This window comes from Nilaparvata lugens, chromosome 9 (assembly GCF_014356525.2).
Source record: "Nilaparvata lugens isolate BPH chromosome 9, ASM1435652v1, whole genome shotgun sequence".
NCBI lineage: Eukaryota > Metazoa > Arthropoda > Insecta > Hemiptera > Delphacidae > Nilaparvata > Nilaparvata lugens.
This window is the reverse complement of record NC_052512.1, coordinates 37,864,348-37,878,317: the sequence shown is the minus strand read 5'-3', so window position 1 is coordinate 37,878,317 and position 13,970 is coordinate 37,864,348. Positions and strand designations below refer to the sequence as shown.

At 34.5% G+C, this 13,970-nt stretch overlaps 1 protein-coding gene across 1 annotated transcript in view; it reads right to left on the bottom strand.

Annotated features, from left to right (window-relative positions):
- The window catches only part of LOC111056657, a 165,218-nt gene that overhangs the window by 12,830 nt on the left and 138,418 nt on the right, over positions 1 to 13,970 (bottom strand). Inside the window, exon 4 of the mRNA XM_039435827.1 lies at positions 9,862 to 10,122. Within this exon, the coding sequence (XP_039291761.1) occupies positions 9,862 to 10,122 (261 nt within the window). The remainder of the gene's footprint in view (positions 1 to 9,861; positions 10,123 to 13,970) is intronic.

The window sequence follows — 13,970 nt, the reverse complement described above, 5'->3', positions numbered from 1 at the left end:
ACAGCTACGATTAGAAAGGCGAGAAAATACACGATCGAAAAAGACATTGTCTATCTGAAGAAATTTGATGGGCATACCAATCAATTGAAACTTCTCGTACCCCGATCTCTTATCAATAAAATCCTTGAAACATTCCATGATGATTCCTTAACAGGTGGACATACCGGCATTTATAAAACCCATGAGAAAATATCATCGAAATATTATTGGGAAAATATGTATGAAAACATTGCGAATTATGTAAGATCATGTAAAAATTGCCAAGAGAGAAAAACCCCTACTACAAAGCCTCAAGGTTTCTTATCACCCATCAAGTGTGATAGTAAGCCTTTCTCAAGTATCATGAGAGCCTTTCTCAACTACATCGGTCCGTTAGAGAGCTCAATGGGCTATTCATAAATTCTAACGATTGTTGACTTAACGACCCGATATATTTTAGCTGAACCTTGTAAACACGCCGACGCAAATAATACCACTAAATGCTTATGGAAATTAATATACCGATTTGGCCTTCCAAAAGAAATTCGATCCGATAGAGGTACACATTTTGTAAATAAAAAAGTCGATGACCTTATGGTTGAGCTTGGAATCAAACACATATTAGGATCATCAAGTCACCACCAAAGTCAAGGTCTGGCCGAAAGAGTCAACCGGACAATTCAAGAGATGCTAACAGCTTACGTAGCCGATAATAGGAAATTGTGGGTACAAATGCTGCCGAAAGTTTTATTCGCATACAATACTTCGAAGCAATGCTCTTTGAAATATACACCTTTTTTCTTATTGCACGGTTTTGAAGCCACTACTCCTTTAGATTTGAAAATCTTTCCCGAAAATGACGACGTCACTTATCATTTAGACGCGAGATTAGCAAATCTTAAAGAAGTGCGAGAACAGATACCATCAATCTTATCAGATGCACAAGAAAAACAGAAATACTATTACGATAGGAATAGAACAGATTGCATTGTTGAACCAGGAGATCTAGTTATGGTCCACGATCCTGATGTAAGACAAGGACAGTCTAGGAAATTAGTCAAAAAATATTCAGGCCCATATGAAGTAGTAAAGAAAGTAACAGATGAAGTCTATGAGATATTTTTTCCGCTACGAGGTACTTATAAAAATGTAGCTTTTCATGTAGATAAATTGAAAAAATATTTCATACGAGATCCCATCAATTAATTGTTTATTGTTTTATTGTCTAACTGTATTCTTTATTCCAGCACTTTTCTTTATGCTAGCAATTATACCTCGCTCATCCTAAATCTTTGCCTTTCATTAATTTAAAAGACAATTGATAAGAAGAAATCGAGATGAAACATTCATGTAATTTATTTATTTTCCAAATCATTGAAAAACAATATCATGCTTACAACTGAATTTTTAGAGAATTTTGTTTGCGAGATCAGTATTGACTTGTGAAGCGATCAAATCCATTTTCTCACGACTAGATATCGAGATGATTCTCAAATCACAATAGTATGCAGTTTTCAATCAATCAATTAATTAATTGGATTTCTACTTCGATGAAACAATGAAATATAATTGAGCTCTGATAGACAATTTTACTAGACATTCTAACGATGATTCATTATTAAAAGATGTGAATTGTTCTCACGTTTTTGTTTATGAATGAATGCTATTTGGAAATCATCAAATACGATTTATGCTTGAATATTATTTTCTTGACTCGTATGTAATAAAATGTTTCTCTTTTTCAGAAACCGATGATTCTTCATATAATAATTTATTTATTTATAAGATTATTTATGTGAAAACGTATATTTTAATAACAATATTATCTGTATTGATGTTAATGAAATAATCAATTCCAGTAGGTGATTACGATTGGAATATAAGAAATAGCTATTAATTTGACCATTTACATAATCTATTTGTAGGGTTTTTGGGGATTTTACTAGTAATTATTGTTTATAAAATTGATATCTTATACGAACTGTTCATTGATAGATTAATATAGAGTACTAGCTGATATAATATTTTTAAAATGAATACCATAATACTTTGTTCCTTAGCATTTGTAGAAATATGTTGTACGGTATTGTCTCAAGAAATTTCTCTTTTTCACGGAGCTCTATTTAAAGAAATTCACAATGTAGTATTTTACGAGTCCACAGTTCCAATAACATTCAGTATTACTAGGTCAAATCCTTTATTTGTTATGAGGAACCTTCTGAGTACTCCTTTAAAAATTGACTCATGTCCTTTCCCTTCCCCATCGGAGTGTGCAGTATTTGATCAGATTCATCGAACGGAGCTGCAACTTCTACAACTACAAGACGGCATTTACATTGGCAGCGATGACGACAACACTCCAGCTGAGAGCGAAAATCGACTACCACGCCGCGAACGCTCTATCGATACGATCGGGGCGGTCCTAAACTGGTGTTGCGGAGTAGCTACCGACGAAGAATTGGGCGCATACGTGAAAACCGAAACCGACATCACTTCTCATCTCAGTAATCTTCAAGACTTCGTTCACGCTGAACATGTCGAATTGATAGACAACACACGCAAGATGAACGGCATGGCAGAGAACGTGAAGAAAGTATTGAACAACATGAAGCATGACCTTATTCTTTGGCAAGAATCATTCACCCAACAGAATAAGTTTCAGAAAGGGAATACTACAACCGATGTACTGAAAACACAACTGAGGACTACTATTTTCATGTATATGATGACTCTATCTAACAACTACAATGAAATCGACATGAGATGCTACAATCAACAACTTTCTCATCACGTCATTTCAAAAGAAGACCTAAACAATCGACTTCAAGAACTCGAAAAGAAAATAAACAAGAGAAACTTCACCATATCAACAAAAGACAACGATAAAATTCGAAACTTGAAACTAACATCCTGCAGAAAATCCGACAACGAACTATTGGTTACCCTCAAAATACCAATAAAGAAGAAAAATTCAACTATTTCATTATTCCACCTGCAATCTATCCCGCTTCATTGGAATGGTCATACCTGCCGTTTGACCTCCCAACATCACCTGATACTTAGAAAAGAAAATAAACTGCAAATCCTGTCAGATGACGAAGAAGACGATTGCCAGTTCAAGCAGAAAGGCCTCTGCTTGATTCCGAGGAAAAAGATGTCGAACTCCGCCACCCAAGCCACTTGTCTCCACCTTCTAACATCAGAAGCAGACGTATCGGAGCTACGAGAAGTCTGCAAATTTGATTGTAAAGCAACTGACAATCAAACCCTAATCACTCGCCTACGAGAAGACACCTTCCTATTCCTCAACACCGGCAAAAAGACGACAATTCGCTGTAAAAACTCAACAACTGAGGTCCCAAGCAACAGTCCAGGAACCCTATCACTCCACATCCCTTGCAACTGCGAACTTCAAGACGACAACGGCGACGTACTGATAAGCACTCTTTATCCTTGCGACTCCCGTTCCCATCCTTCTCCAGCTATTAATAACTTAATTCCTCACATGTGGACAAATTTATCTAAATTGAGCATCCCAATTTTTAAACATGAGACTCTGCCTCAGTACTTAAACCTTTCAGAAATCTTAAATGAAAATTGGCACTTGAATTTTTCAAAATTTGAAGAGCACAACTCATTCTCAGAAGACATTTTCCATCATGTTGAAATGCCAAATAACTTTGATTTGTTAGGGGTGAACAATAAACTGATCATTTATATTATTATTGTCTGGCAAACACTGATAACTGTTATATTCTTGTATTTATGTCTTCAAAATTATATTAAGAAGAAAGCAAATCAACTGAGAGTCCCGAAACGTACTCCAATTGTGGACTACCCACAGGAGCTTTGAGAATATATTGTGTTTTAGTAAAGTAGTACGTAATGAAATCATTAAAATAATGGGTTAGGATATAGGAAACTATGCAAATAATAATTACTTATTCACTATTATTGTATCCATTTACTCTTTTATGCTATCGATTCAAATATTTTCCCAGATTAAAAGATAAACTATTTCAATTATTATTATTATTCTTATTTTCAAGGGTTCCACAATATTATTTTGCTTAGTAGAATACTATTCGGACTTGATGTTTAATTTTTGCATTATGATTCAATTTTATTACTTTCGTAGATTTTGTGGGTTTCAATATAATTGAAATTTTTTCATTCAATTCTTATTCAGATATGAATGTATTGAATTGTTGATTTGAAGTTGATTGATGTGTTAAGTTTGATTTTTATGAATTAGTTCACTATAATGTAATTTATATCTCTTGCATTTAGCTTATGAATTGGCACTCACATAGATTTAAGGTATTCATTGAAAGTTATGTTACATATAAATATCCAATTAGAATAATATTGTGAATAATAATAATAATAATTTTAGCTTGCGGTAATTTTGACTTTAATTTTTGAAATATTATTGAAATGTGTAAAAATTAACTTAGAGAGATGCCGTTTCTTCGATAACTTCGGGTCGAAGTTTAGGGGGACCCGGGGATGTAATAGAACTACATAATTTTTATTATTTGCCATGAATTTTCACAATGAATAGATAAATTTATTGTTGACGACGGTGAAAATTCATGACAAGTAAAATTATGGAAAAAATGAGAGGCTCTAGCAGTCGGTGGTAAGGACGGGACCTGGAAACATCTACAGCAGATCAACCAGCCCGACTTCTCCCTACTGAGAGGGTCTCCCATTTGGGTAGAGTGAGTGCCAAATTAATTATATTATTTTTATCTGAGGGTATATCTTGTCAATATTATTTGAAATCATATTTTATCTTTTGAAAATAATTCTTTTTAAATTATCAATAAAAATTATATTATTCATTCTACATTTAATTATTTTACAATTAAAACCTTTCTCATGAGATAAAGAGTAAGATCCAAATTTAACCTCTCGTTAGCCAAGCGATATTTAACCCCTCATTTATTTGATCAGTACATCTTATTTATCAATTATAATATAACAGCATTATCTTTTATTAATTTCTGTATCCAACTCCTAGAGAGTTAGGACCTGTAATTCTTGTTGAATACAATCAATATTAATTATTTTGTTCCAAATTTTAAATTACATCATAAATCAAATTAGTTCAACCATCAATTTATCTATTCCATTACACCTAAATAGAGCATATTTGTAAGTAATTTATTCATATTCTTTTCTACTAAATCTCAGGACATACCCAATTGAGGTTTACTATTGATACTCTGATTACAAGAGAGGATTGCAATGGAGGATTTTATAATAGGGAGAACTAATAAGGGAAACCCTAAGTTGACTTTTCGCTATTTTACTTACAGGTTTACAAATATTAATGCTGCTGGTTTACGCCAATGGCGTTGCTTAAACAAAAAATGTAAGGCTGCTTTGAAAACAGACGGGGAAATAACAAAGATAGTAGAAATGAGTCAGTCAATCTCACATAATCACCCCCCTCCTGACAACAGATCCGATTATATCGGCGAAGACTCTCTTAATGAAGAGACAACTATTGTTGACGACTTCGACTCTCTCAACGATACGGATAATGTTCTGTCCTCCGTTTCTGGTGTGCCGACGGATACTGATTGCAGCACTCCGATAAATTTAAATTCTTCCCTCCACCCTGGTCCAAATGAATTGAATTTAAACAATAACACATGCATTGATTCATTGAAAAAAGAAAATCTAGACTTGATTGAACAGATGGCTGTATTGAGACAGCAATGTAATGATGCGTTGAACCATTGCATTGAGGTGGACAAGCAGCTAATAGAGTGCAGGGAGGTAACTGATTGCATGAAGATTAGTATAGAGGTGCTGGGAGCTGAGAACTCCACTTTAAAAAATGCGAAAAAAACACTCGATCTAGAGATAAAAGACCTAAAATCATTCTATTCACCAGGCAGCACAGCCCAGCGCCGACAACAGAATCTCATTACAGTATCGACAGATAACTCTTTCAGAATCTTTCAGAGCGGTAACACGGAGGTGGACGACAAAATTGATAGAGTTTGTAATAAAACTGAGAAAACTCATAAGAAGAAAAAAGGAGGAGAAAATTGTTGGTGATGGCCGACAGTCACGGTAGGAACCTGGGATGGGATCTGAACAACGATCTGCGAAATGATGACATTGAAGTGACAGTGGTTGCTAAACCTGGCGGAAATTTCAAAGCAGTAACACGTGACTTGGCTCAAATGACAAAAGACTTTGATTTTGAAGACAGAGTTTTGGTAATGGCCGAAACCAATGATATGGACGACGAGTGCACGAGACATAAAACTCAAATTGACCTGCAACCTGTTTTTGAAACTGCAAAACGAACGAATCTATCAATATGTACTGTACCCTGTAGATATGACAGACCACAAATGAAATTTCACGTCACGAAATTTAATGAATGGCTGACCAGGGCAATATCTCGTACTGATGATATAGATATATTGGACCTAGCGAAATTCGAAAGAGGAGATTATACTCGGCATGGCCTAGATTTGAACAAGAGTAGTGGAAAAGAGAAATTGAGGAAACTTATTACAAGACACGTTATTGGCAAAAGAACGAATAAGGATGTTACTGGGCTTAGTAAATCACATGTAAATAGAGTAAATAGTGTAGAAATTGGCTGCTTTGGAGTTTCAAATTTGGATTCATATAATAGCAGATCAAATAATCTTTTATAAGTGCTAGTGAATCTTGTGCAGATTATCAAGCAAATATAATAGACAGACAAAAGACTCATCCTCATTGAAACAATAAGCAGGACCATAAGAATAGGAATGATAGAATAACAAAAAACTCACCTAGATATAATAGACCATTAACAATATTCCATCTCAACAACCAAAGAGGACTGCTAAGTAAACTAGACAGACTGCTTATCGAGATAGACAGATATTCTCCAGACATATTGATTATTTCGGAACATGTTTTGAGATTTGAGCAATTTAATATAACAAATATTGAAGGATATAGACTGTTAAGTGAGTACTGCCGGTCAGGAAAAATGTGGGGTGGCATTGCACTATTCGTAAAAAATGACATATCTTTGGAGATTGAAAAGATTCAACTAGGTGATTTAAGTGAGCCAGCTGAACAAATCTTTGAAACTGTAGCAATGAAGTTGAAATATGGATGTCGTAACCTTATTCTGATAGGAACTTATCGGTCCCCAAGTGCTAACACAACAGCTATATTCTTAGAAAAATTAGCCCATCTTCTACAGCACCAAGCAAGAAATAATAATCATATTGTTATTTTGGGGGATGCGAATTTTGATATTTTAAAAACAGACAACCAAGGAGTAAAAGACCTGCAAAATTTACTGATTGAATATGGGTGTCGGATTTGTGACATTCCTATAACAAGGAAAACTCAGAGCACAGCATCCAGTATTGATGGCTGCTACACAAACATACAGAAGGAAGACATACACGTTCTAGCAGGAAGCTCAGCTATATCCGATCATCACCATTTAATATGTAAAATAAAAAATAAGAACAGAGCCCAGGAACCAACATTTCAATATTCTCGAAATTCTTCAAATGCAAAACTGTCTGATTTAAAAAATCTACTAAAATCAACAAACTGGGAATCAGTATACACACCAGCCTCTGTTGAGATGAAATATAACAACTTTTTAAGGATAATGCGCAATTCTCTTGACCAGATTATGCCCAGGATATCAAAAAAGATTAATACAACTAAGAAAGCCATATTTTGGGACAGCAAAATTATCCAATTGAAAGCCCATTCAAAACAAGACCAAGACAGATATACACTTACAGGATCAACTAATGATAAAATAAAGTACCAAGAATCTAAACAAATCTATGATATGGAAGTGAAAAAGAGAAGAAAACAACATGCCATAACCAAAATCATGCAGTCTGATAATAAAACGAAAGCAATTTGGAAACATGTAAATAAAGAGCGGAACAAGCAGTGCAGTCATTCCAAACACATCAGCCTTGTTGACAAGGGCAATCAAATTATGGATCCACACTTGATCAGTAATATTTTCAATGAACAGTTTACAACACCAAACCCTCATCCTAACCAACAGAATAGTACTCAAATAGTTCCAAACAAAAACATACCAGCTCTCTTAACATTCAAAAGAATTACACAGTCTCATTTGGACATTCTTTTCAATAGACTTAAATCAAATAACTCAACTGGATTTGACGAGTTATCGGGAAGGATGATAAGATACTGTAAAAAAGAAATAATTAAGCCCATATTACATATTATAAATTCTTCTCTTAGTCAAGCAGCCTTACCCACGAAATTAAAGATAGCCAAGGTACATCCCACACACAAAAAGGGAGACAAACAAGATCCTAACAATTATAGGCCGATAGCCAACCTGCCCATTGTATCAAAACTTCTGGAACAAACAGTTTACGATCAGTTAGTCAACCATCTGGAGAATAATAAACTGATAACAAGTTTCCAACATGGGTTTAGGAAGGGGCGGAGTACTAACACAGCTATAGCCGACTTATGCAGCACAATAAATGAGATCTGGGAGGATAAAAGAATAGCATCAGGACTATTTCTGGACCTCCAAAAAGCTTTCGATAATCTTGACCAAAATATTCTGATTTCTAAGCTCAGACAGCTCAACATAAGCGAACTGGCCTTACGTTGGATCCAGAATTATTTCTCTGAGAGATTTCAATACGTGGACATATTATACCAGAACGAAACAAGCTTACAAAACATCCACTCATCTATAAAGAAAGTCACTAGGGGAGTACCTCAGGGGTCAATCTTAGGACCTCTTTTTTTCCTTATTTATATTAATGATTTCCCAGAGCTACTCACAGAAAACAAAACGTGCATCCTTTTTGCTGACGATACTACCATTATTTTACCTACCAATCAGAAAGCAAACAATAGTGGAGTTAGCCTAGCATTTGAAGAAGCCACATCAATCTGCAATAGTCTAAAACTCAATATCAACAAGAAAAAGACAACGCTCATCAACTTCACACCAAACAACTGCAATAGAGAGGATGAGGAGTTGAGAGAGGACAGCATGCTGGCGGTGGGCTCTACTAAGTTTCTTGGTGTGATGGTCGATAAGAACTTGAGCTGGAAACAGCATTGCGACAAATTATCTAAGAAATTATCCTCAGCACTTTATGTGATACGACGAATAAGAAATACTACGGATGAAAAAACGGCTCTAACTGCTTACTATTCGCTGTTTACTTCGCACCTGCGATATGGGATTGCTGCCTGGGGAGCTGCACCCCAAAACTGTCTTGACCAAATACTTAGAATACAGAAAAAGGCAATAAGAACAATTTTTCAAACGAATGTAATTGAGCACTGCAGGCCTCCGTTTCTGGAAAACAAAATTTTTACAGTAATATCTATATACATCTTGGATACTATAATACTAGCAAAAAACTCAAATCCACCTTTAAGAGGCAATCAACATAGCTGCAACACAAAAAATAAGACCAATATGAATATCACTCGGCACCGACTAGATAAATTACGAAGATCTCCAATTTGCACAGGATCACGATTCTTCAACCTTCTCCCGCTACATCTCAAAACTATTGAGAGCAAAAAATTATTTGTCTCAGAATTAAAAAAATACTTGATTGTAAGGCCATATTATGCAGTTTCTGAATACACAGAGGAACATACTTTCCAGCACTTGCGAAAATAAACTATTAAGATTTGACAATTGGATTATTTATATTAAAAATAAATAATTTTTTTTTCATTTATATCAAATTTTGATATTGAGATTAATAATAGAACTTGACGATTTCCCGGTCAATTGACTGTGGCGAAGTACTGAAACAAAAAAAAAAAGACTTGGTCAACTAAAACAGAGATAAAAATTCAACTTACTTTGGATTTCGCACTCAAACTGTTGTGGCAATTCATCCTTTGAGGTAGAAAACACTTTCTCTCATCAACTTGGACACGATCCACATCGAATTTCTTTACAGATACTTGAATTCCAGAATTGAATTCCACCTCGAAGATTTCTTCAATGCTTAACAGTCTCTGATAAATCAACTTAAAATTTACTATCTTAGATTTATCATAATTTTCATTTTCTTTCTCTTCCTCTCTTTCTTTTTCCTCTTCATTTTCTTCTTCTTTGTCCTATGAAAATGAAATGTGACACCGAATTAAAATCATTGAACAAATATTATTGTTATTGAACGAGCGTTGGCGAGTTCTTACTTATGACTCACTCAATGCCAAAGTCGTTGTCCGTCATATGTTCTACAGCAACTTTAGAAAGAATTGATCGATCAGCTTCAAATTTCTAATACATATTCTTCGAACCTTTCTACAGGTCAAGTTCGTTGGACAACAAAATTAACTTACTCCGTACTTTTCCAGGATATAAAAATAACATTGAAAGTGAGATAGGAAAAATTGTGTTGTGATTTATCATTTTGTCAGCTGGAATTAATTGCATGCTATTTCTGTAATTTTCCATCCATTCAAAAAAGCTGATACTATTCGAGAGTTATCACACAGACTTTTCTTCACGCGCCGACACAAAATAGCTGAATAATACACAGCATATTTAATTTATAAGTTCTACATTAACTCGCTTTCGTTACGCTTACGTTGTGTTGCATGTTATACAGAGTGAGTCATAATATGTATGGGATCCCTTCAATAAGTTGGGGACTGTTGTTGATATAGTACTGTAACTTTCAGGATAAGTTATTGGTCGAATACTCTACGGCCTCTTTCACACGATAGGATACGTGCAACTTGAACACTGAACAGTGTTCACGTTTTTTTGTCGAATACATTGAGTCCAATTGTGTCTTTCACATGGTGATCACGAGCCAGGAACCTCCTTTTGTCACGTCTTTTCCCCTCGAGGCAAGCAGAAACCTGATTTGATCGAGATTCTAGCTGACAAATCTATGCATTCACATGAGGATCCTATGCCTCTCCGAACATCACTTTTTCTCAAAATCTATCTTTCTTAAAAATGAAGATAGAGAGATTCTGATTTCAGATTTGGATTCAGCGACCCCAAATTCGACCCCAAATTCTACTGAGCGTAAGTCCCGTTTTCGAAAATATCCGAAAACAAGGAAGTTATGGCTGTTTTTAATAAAACTCTCTATTATCATATAATTATACAGTAAAAACGAACAGATACTGTACTATACAGTACGTACGTACTGTAGGTATTATAATACAACTTACACTGTATCCGTGTAGGAAATTTGGTGGGATATTTATCTTGATTTCTGGAATTACCCAAAAATAAGGGAGTGAGATAACTTTGAAAAACCAACGTTTTCCAAAACAGATTGAAAATTATTCTAAGACATAATATTATGTCTTGAACTAAAAACGTGTAACAGATATCCAGATCACTATTCAAGCAATCAAGCTCTTCATAAATTCATTTGTCTCCTCATGGCAGAAGGTTTGCGCCCAACGTTTTCACTTAAACATTTCTGTGATTAAATTGTGATAGAGCACATTACCGTATTGATCTTCTAAATCCAATTACATGTACATCGATTTTCGTAAAATTGATTTTCTACCGTTCCTATGAATTCTTTATACAGGTTCAGCACAACTTCGTATCGAAATGCTTTGTACTATCATACATGGTTTCCATTCTTTAATAAAAATAAAACGAGATTCCGGTGTCAAAAGCATCAAAGTCGCTAGGCTGGTCAGGACTATTCATGACTCTTTCTCAGTAAGCATTATCCACTCAGCAGTTCTAAAGGTGCGTACAGATATACGCGCCGCGAACATGAGCAATTCACTTTTAATCAGCTGACTATATCTGTGTTTTCACAGAAAAGGTAAGATACAGATATAAAAGGCTTGGCATCAGCTGATTAAAAGTGAATTGCTCATGTTCGCGGCGCATATATCTGTACGCACCTTAGGCTAATACAAACACAGATATCAGTTTCGTTTTACTTGGAATGAAATGACATTCTTTTTCTCTCAATTCCTATTATCACCATGGATGATTCAGATCAGCACAATGTTTATACTGCTTGTTCATAATAGGTTTTTCTGATTGTTTCAAAGAAATAGAGTCAATAATTACTGGGAATTTAAAGTGATATTCAACGATTTGAACCTGATAAATTAGATAGTTGAATGACAACTGAAATTCAGTGAAGTTTACTGTACAAGATTCCTTTTCCTTGTATTTTGTTGGGTGATGAGTGAAGATGGTTCAAAATTTCATATTTGGATTCATCTTTTCAAAGTTTATTTTTTTTAAACTAGATCTTTTAAAAATTAAAAATGTACATGTTCAAATTTTTCAGGTGGTTAAAAACTTCTTAAAACCTTTGTCTGTCTCTTCGTGAGGCAGGAGTATTGTTATCTTAGTACGTTTACTATATAATCATATGATAATGGAAAGCTATATTAAAAATCTGGTGTGGTACACTAAGGCCTCTTTCACACGATAGGAGACGTGCAACTTGAACACTGAACAGTGTTCACGTTTTTTTGTCGAAGTACATTGAGTCAAATCGTGTCTTTCACATGGTGACTCCTATCCAGGAACCTCGTTTTGTCACGACTTTTCCCCTCGAGGCAAGCAGAGGCAAGATCTAACAACTATGCCGACGTTTGCTCAAAAGTATGACTCATCACTTTTTCTCAAAGTCTAACTTCCTTAAAAATATAGATGGAAGATTTCTGATTTCGGATTTGGATTCAGCGACCCCAAATTATTTAAAGCGTAAGTCCTGTTTTCGAAAATATCCGAAAACAAGGAAGTTATGGCTGTTTTTAATAAAGCTTACTATTATCATATAGTTATACGGTAAAAACGAACAGGTACTGTACTATACAGTACGTAAGTCCTCTAGCTATTATAATACAAGTTACACTGTATCCGTGTAGGAGATTTGGTAGGTTATTAATCTTGATTTCTGAAAATACCCCAAAATAAGGGAGTAAGATAACTTTAAAAAACCAAAGTTTTCCTGCCGATTGAAGAAACATTACAAATTAGTCTTAGACATATTATGTCTTAGAATAAAAACGTGTAACAAATATCAGATCACTATTCAAGCTATCAAGCTTTTCGTAAATTTATTTGTCTCCTCATGGCAGAAGGTTTGCACCCAACGTTTTCACTTAAACATTTCTATGATTAAATTGTGATAGAGAACATTATCGTATTGATCTTCTAAATCCAGTTACATATACATCGATTTTCGTAAAATTGATTTTTTACCGTTCCTATGAATTCTAAGAATTCTATGAATTGTTTATACAGGTTCATCACAGGCCAGGCTGGTCTGAGCTATTCATGACCTTTTTTCAGTATGCATTATCAACTCAGCAGTTCTAATACACAGACATCACTACTTGGAATGCCATGACATTTTCTATTCTTTCAATTCCTATTATTACCATAGATCGATTCAGATCAGCACAATGTTTATACTGTATGTTCATAATAGATTTTTCTGATTGTAAAAGATATAGTCAATAATTGCTGGGAATTTAAAGTGATATTCAATGATTCGAACCTGATAAATTTTTAAACAATGATTCTGATTGGATTGTTGAATGACAATTGAAATTCAGTGAATTTTACTGTACAACATTCCTTTTCCTCCTATTTTATTGGGTGATGAGTGGAGATGATTTATGATCTCATATTTGGATTCATCTTTTCATAGTTCAATATTTTTTTGGAAAACTAGAACTTTTAAAAATTAAAAATGTTTATGTATAAACTTCTCAGGTGTCAAAAACTTCTTAAAATCTTTGCCTGTCCCTTTGTGAGGCAGGAGTATTATTATCTTAGTACGTACTATATAATCATATGATAATGAAAAGCTATATTAAAAACAGCTATAACTCCCTTGTTTTCTGGTATTTTTGAAAATGGGACTTACGCTTTAAAGAATTTGGGGTCGCTGAATTCAAATCTGAAATCAGAAATCTTCTATCTATATTTTTGAGGAAGTTGGACTTTGAGA